The sequence below is a fragment of the Hipposideros armiger genome, unplaced genomic scaffold (assembly GCF_001890085.2).
Source record: "Hipposideros armiger isolate ML-2016 unplaced genomic scaffold, ASM189008v1 scaffold_123, whole genome shotgun sequence".
Lineage (NCBI taxonomy): Eukaryota > Metazoa > Chordata > Mammalia > Chiroptera > Hipposideridae > Hipposideros > Hipposideros armiger.
In genome coordinates, this window is record NW_017731473.1 from 3415509 (window position 1) to 3422732 (window position 7224).

General features: G+C 40.3%; 1 protein-coding gene across 1 annotated transcript; it reads right to left on the minus strand.

Moving 5' to 3' along the window:
- Positions 1–694: 694 nt before the first annotated feature.
- Positions 695–1942, minus strand: LOC109385724 (glycosyltransferase 6 domain-containing protein 1-like; the record flags this gene model as incomplete). Its single annotated transcript, XM_019648240.1, has 2 exons — positions 695–1364; positions 1803–1942. Coding segments are annotated over 2 exons (810 nt in total), but the record flags the coding sequence as incomplete, so codon positions are not given.
- Positions 1943–7224: the final 5282 nt, after the last annotated feature.

Here is a 7224-nt window from a genome sequence, read left to right on the forward strand (position 1 = left end):
TACATTTTTCTATCCCTGACTGCACCTGGAAGAATATATTTATCATAGAATTCAGTAGATATCTATTTTTTAAAATAAAATTCATGCGCATTAAAAAAAACTGAACTCAATATCTTAGTAACAGTAAAAATAAGATACGTATTCGATAGAATGTCTCTAGTTCACCTAAGTTCAATCAGATACAAGATAGATCAAATAGTAATTGAGATTAATCACAAGCAATATATATCACAACACTGAAAAACAGTAAATATTTGATGAGCGAGTTGATGAATATTTATCTTTTCCTTTACATTTCTTTGACATTTGTGTGTGTGTGTGTGTGTGTGTGTGTGTCTGTCTGTCTGTCTATCTATCCATCTACCTACCTATCTATGTATCATCTACCTGTCTGTCTATCTAATTTTATGAACTAGAACCTAGGTTTGTTTCTTCATAAAACAGTTATTTTATGCCTCCACATTATTTATAACATATAAATAATAACATTGCTATGCATTAACATTAAATTATCATCCATTTATTCTTAATCCAGCATAGGTAGATTTAGGTGGTTCAAAATTACAAGGAGAAAAAATTTATTTTCAAAGATCACACATTTTTGTAAATCTCTAAAATACTGAAAAAACTGATGTTTTGTCTTAAGTAATTCTTGTGAGTCACTTATTGACCCATAAATCTAATGATGTAACCATCAAACCCTTTTTGACTGCTGTGCTATCTTAACATGTTTAATTTGTGGGGGAGTTCTAAAAGTGGGATCCCAACTGTATTCTGGCGATAACAACTTCGTGGGCTTATTGATAAAAAAATACTTGTTTAGGTGACATTCATATGTACTGCTGAGTCCATTTTTAGTGTCATTAGTTACTGCTTTTTGATATTCTGCAGTGAAAGTTAAAACCTCACGGGGTGTGCCACCAAAAATTGCACTGTCATAATAGAAATCTCCCTTTCCAAAAGGGATGAAAGCTGCTGAGTTAGGCCTTCTCTCATAAGGGACTTTTTTAGCATTTTCAAAATACCACCATGCATGAAGCTGAGCTACAGACTTGCCCAGGGTTTCCACTCCAAAGTCATTCTGGAAGAGCTGGTTTATAGTCATGCTGAAGAGAAAGTTGACTTCGTGCTGGATGTGTTCTTTGATGTACCCATTTAAGTTCTTCATGAGTACGACATTCAAGTCTTCCCACGCCTTTCTTTCTGATGCAATAGTAAAGAGTTTAAACGTTCGAAGGGGACCTAACTCTATGGGAGGTAGCGTGGAGAAGTCATCCATCATGATGTAAAAGATAACATGGTAGCCAATCATGAAGTGCTTATTAGCAGATTGGATGAACTGTTTCAGGTGCTCTCCTGCAAACCTGTGAAACACGAGAAAACAAAGAGAGAAAAACTAAAAGTCATCAGGAGAATACATGTCCTTTCAACATGTGGTTTAATATACATGTCACTGTTGCTAAAGACCTACCCGTAGGCAAAGGTAGAGGAGTTGGGTCTGAAGCTTACCTGTACTGGTTAGTGAGAGAGAATGTAGTGAGCTTGGGGGCCTGAGAAGAACCCTAAAGTGTATTGTGAAGAAAGAAAAAGGGAGCTAGATGGATCTTAATGAAAAGGTTCCCAAGTAGTGTTAAGGACTCAGCCATGGCTGGAGAAAATAACCACTATAAATAAGTGTACAGATCAGCCAGAAATAATGATGAGGGTTAATTAATATGCATAGCTCTTTGGGTATAGAGAGTCCATGGGTGCTGATCTCCATTTTTCCAAAATAAAAAAGGATGAATATTAATAGCACCTACTTTCCAGTAGCCCATACCACCAAGCCTATGGTAATGTTCAGCCGTTTATAATATTTTTCCAGGACCTGTGTTTTGTAAGTTCCTTCCCATATGACTGGAGCAAGCCAGTCAGTTGTTGTTATGACATCAGGGCGTTTTCTGTTAAACAGACAAGAAACAAATTAAGCAGATACCACTTTATTATGACAGCAGTAGCTGTTGTCCAAATGAATATGCTAATGATCATAAAGTACTTACTGTGTGCCAGGCATGGTTATATTGAGTGCTTTATGTTACTCATTTAATCCTTGCAGTCTCCTATAATGTAAGTACTATTATTATTCCTATTTTTCCTATGACGAAAACTTAGGCACAGATGGGTTGAGTAAATTGCTCAGTAGCACACAGCCAATAAATGGCAGAGTCTGGGCTCTACTGGGCTTCAGGACCTAGGCGTTAGTCATTGCCCTATAGAGCCGTTTGAGCCCAGTGATTTTTTTGTTTGAGCTCTGATTGCAGCTTAAACTTAAGTAGCCCAGGGTCTGAACATTTGTCGGATTATTGGCTAAAGCAGACAGCACCACTGTCGCCTCATGTCTTGTTCTTTATTTCCTCCTTCTCCTTTTTCTCTCCCTCCCTGCTCTTTTCCTAGAAGCCCTAGAGTGCTCTCTTTTCATTTTTTCCCTAATGCTTTAGGCCCTTCCGTGCAACCTGGAAGAAAAGTGAGATTAGTCCAAAAAAGGGAGAATGATATTAGATTTGCATTAGAGTAGCAGCATTAGTAATAATAAATAGTTTGGCCGCAGGCAGGGCGCATTAAACTATTAAAGCAAATGAAGAACTTTATTTTGGAAAGAAATGCATATAAAGTAAGAAGCCATTTTGCTATTGGTGATTGCAGGTTTTAAGTACAAACCCAGACAGGATTTGACAACACTTAATAGTATATTAATAATAATATACAGTGGTTCCCCCCCTTATCCATGGGGGATACAGTCCAAGACCCCCAGTGAATGCCTGAAACTGTGGGTAGTACTGAGCCCTATATATACTATGTTTTTTAATAACCAAGATGGCTACAAGGTGATTAAAGCGTGGCAGCATATAGAGTAAATACCCTGGACAAAAGGAGGAGTCACGTCCTGGGTGGGACTGCGTGAGACTTCATCATGCTGCTCAGAACAGCATGTGATTTAAAACTTATGAATAGATTATTTCTGGAATTTTCCATTTCATATTTTTGGACTGCAGTGGACCACAGATAACTAAAACCATGGAAAACAAAACTGCAGATAAGGGGGGAATACTATAATAATGAGTTTTTCAAAAGTGCCTCCTCTAACTGTCTTAGGGATTTCTTACACTTATTTTTTATACATTTGTGTTTAAACCCTCCCTATACTTAGAATTTATAGTCATATATTTCTATTTGACTCACAAGTCTTAAACTCCACTTTAAAATTGGCCCAATGTATCCTTGTCACAGTGATGAGGCTTGGAAATTAGGTCCACTACAGATACAAATCAATATCTAGTTGAGAATATGAAAGGGTTTCAAGATCATCCCTTTCTTTATTAGATCAGATTAAGGATTTGCTGCCAGAGTGAAAGAGAGTCTGAAAGCAGAAGGCAAATAAAGACCTGTGTTTAGAAATTGTCTGATAAACAGAAGAGAAATGCGAGGCTTAGAATCATTAGATTTATATTACAGGTATGGAACTCTTCATCTGGAAGGTAAATGCTGGCCAGACGGCGTCCTCTGCAAAGAGGCCCTCGGTGACCAGGTGGGCAAGGTGACCTACCCCCTGGAGGTCAGCCAGATGCTGGCTGGCTTAGTGTCTATGTACAAAGTGGCCCCAGCTACTTGGGGTCCAATGGAGATTCCGCATGGGCTCAGTGACACAGACACCCCCTTACTGAGGTTGAGCTATAGCCAGCGCTGAGTGCCCAACCTGCCAACAGCAGGGGCCAACACTGAGCCTACAATAGGATACCGTTTCCCAGGGGACCAGCCTAATATAATCAACCAGTCAGCTGATGGCTGGTTGATTATATTAGGCTCCATAATGGAAGGGTCAGCGTCTTTTCCTCAGGGGAATGTTTCATGTTCTGGGTAGGCATTTGCTTTCCCTGCTTACAAATCCACTAGCTTTGTTAACTTATAGAATATCTTATAGTCGTTGCCATTGTATCGCACATCACATCGCCTCCACGCAAGGTACACATTCCCTGGTGGAAGCAGTTCCATAAAGTTCTCTGGTCTGACTATGTGCATCACTGACCAGGGACAGATGGCCTGGTAGAAACTGGAGCGGCCAGGACAAGTCTCAATTTCAGTGTTAGTTCAGAGATAATTCCCTGAGACATTGAGGTACTGTTCTATGTACATCTTCATGCTTTGAGTCAATGAATAACAGGAGATGCCATTTCTTCCAACGCCAATATACACAGCCCATAGAGCAAGATAAATGTGAGCATGTTTCTGCTCGTGATTACATCTAATAACTCACTTAGAGAATGTTTACTTGCCATTGTAGTGACCTTGGGTTCAGTGGGCTTAGAGTTTTTAGTTCCCCAGGGAGGTGTCCTTCCTCTAGGGAGTAAGTCATGGTTCTAAGAACCTGATAGTAGGTCACTTGGGGTTCCTCATGTTGCTGAGTTAACAGGCAGCAAATGGCATGACTGCACTGGCTGGGATGGCGGATCTTTATCACCAAGTGGATATTAGATGCACCTACACAATGCTGGCAGGGAGGGCTGCATATAGAACCCAAGGGATTCTCTGGGGTGCCCCTTAGGGTCCCCATTTCTAGTAATAATGGTCAATGGGAAATTGTGGCAACTCAATAAAGTGGGACGCCTAAGGGACTCAGACTTCAGAAATCAAGGTTTGGGTCACTATCAGATAAGAGTTCGGTTCATTGAAGGGGTTACCAGAGGTCAAGGAGCAGTGATTATTAACTACTTCCTTTTATTACTAACCTCCTGAATAACTACATAAGTGGGATTGTAGTCGTGATTTATTATGTTAATTATTCTCTCTGCTTTCCCTGCCACCTTGTATGTTACAATTTAGGCTCTAGGTGGGAATGTGGCTGAATTGCCATCACCCTCTTGATGATACCCCATAGCTGATGGGACTTCATGTTTCTCCTGTTTGGGGAGCATGAGCTTTTTCATCTACGTGAAGGTTGAGAAATGATGCTGAGTAGCAAAAAAGGTGGATCTTGCTAGTCATCCTTCATTCACCATTTCACTATCCATCCTCAGCAATTCTCTGCCTAGCTGTATGCCTTGGGAGCAGACTGATCACCCAAGGTCCCCTGCTGTATGGCTTCCAGTGAGTTCTGCTAATGGGAGGCACCAGCATAAGATCAGAGAGCAGGAAGAGAAGTTATCTATTTTCCTCCTCTCTCTCCCAGCTTTGTTGCCTCTCTCTCCCAGCTTTGTTGAGATCGTGGCAGTGGCCATGTCTGTATGCAACTACAACTTCTGCTGGGCGGCTATTTCATGGTCCCGGCAATCCCTGGTCCCCAGCGACACCATTCCTTCCCTTGTCCCTTAAGGCCTAAGGTGGTCACAGCTTCCTGCCATTGCAAGCCCCTTGGTGTCTCCACATCCTTTGTTGGGTCTCTTAACTTTGTCCAAATCTCTGCCAACAACCCTTTCATTAAAAGTTAGTTCAGGGCTGGCCGAGTGGCACGATGGTTAAGAGCTGGCTTGGGACGCCAGAGGACCCCAGTTCGGATCCCACATATGAGGGCCAGTGACACTGCCCTCTACAGCTAAGATGCTGAACAACAGCTCAACCTGCAGCTGGGCTGCCATGTGTCACCAGCAATGGTGTAGGCTGCAGCCCCTGCTGCAGTGGGTTGCCATGGGCTATCATGTGTAGCCAGCAGCCAGTGTGAGCAGCCAGCAGCTGCCATGAGCGGCCATCCTGAAGCCAGTGACTGATCTGCCTCACCTGGGAAGAGCGCAATGATGGTGCCAACTTGGGCCAGTGAAGCAACGTCCTCCACAACTAGACTGAAGAACAAAAAACAACAGCAACTTGTCTGTTCCCCTTCCCCCAATTCCCCAATTAAAAAAAAATAATAATAATAATAATAACTATTTCCTTTAAAAAAAAAGTTAGTTCATCTCACTTGAGTTGTTTCTCACATACTCAGATAGATTCAGTATTTGAGAAGCTTAGGAAACATTTCATGAGGCCTGAGCAGATGGTGTCCAGCAGAACACAAAGTGACCTGATCATGTAGTATATTGCTTACAGTGGAAATTTCCAGAAAGGAAGTACACAGATAAAATGCTAAACTGTCATAGTACTATAGACTATCGTAGGTGTGAATGATAGGATGATAGAATGAAGCACAATGATGATGGAGGGAAATAATATATATGGCCTAAGATATCCACATTCTTAGTAAAGAGAGAATAGGTATTAAAATGAACTTGAAATGATTTCAATGCTATAAGGTATCACTAAGATTTGAGAAGATGTGATTCATGTTAATAATATGGGAGGGTATAATTTGTCCAAAAAGTTTATCTGGAGAGAGAGGGTGGGGGCTCTTCCTGTAAGTCAAGGCTGTATTGACCTACATCTAGTTCTAGCAAACTCAGCATGAGTCTAAAAGGAGTAAAAAGCAGAAGTAATATGTTGGAAATAAATATACCACAAATGGGCAGAATCATGACAGACTAACACTAGAGAATTTTCAAGGCATACGTTTTCCGCATGCATTCCTGCTCCATCCTTATACAATGTCTTCACATCCTGTCTTCCCGGCTTGATCGCCATATTAACAGCCTAGTTTGTGCCCTTTTCTTTTTCCCCCTCAATATTCACATTCTATAGATAATCTGTGCACAATATAAACTCATATATAAATACAAATATATATCCAGTCTTTTAAAATATTGTTTATTTGACAGTAATGAAATAATGCATACTTTTCTGCACCTTGCTTTTCTCATTCAACACAATGGGTGGAGATCCTTCTAGGTGACCTGGACTCGTTCTTATTCATGCTTTTTAACAGCTGAATAATATTTCAAGGTGAGGACAGTTTGTTTAGCAACCTTGTTAGAATAGGTATTCATTTTCTTTCTGGGATTTTTGTCACTATGAGAAATGATACAATAAGCTTTCTTAACCTTATGTCCTTATGTGTTGTGGCTGTTATTTTTATTAGGTAGTTTCAGGAGTATGATTGCTGTATCTGCGTATGTACGTTCATTTTTAATAGATATTATCCAATTACCTTTTAAAAGGCTGTAATTCGCATCTCCACAAGCATTTTCCCTACACTATTGAACTGTAGCTTTTAAAAAATTCCAGTTTGATGGGAATAAAAACTCATTATTACTTTATTTTACATTTCTCTAATTTCTAGTGAATTTAAGCATCTTTTTTATATGCTTGTTGGCTATCTCAATT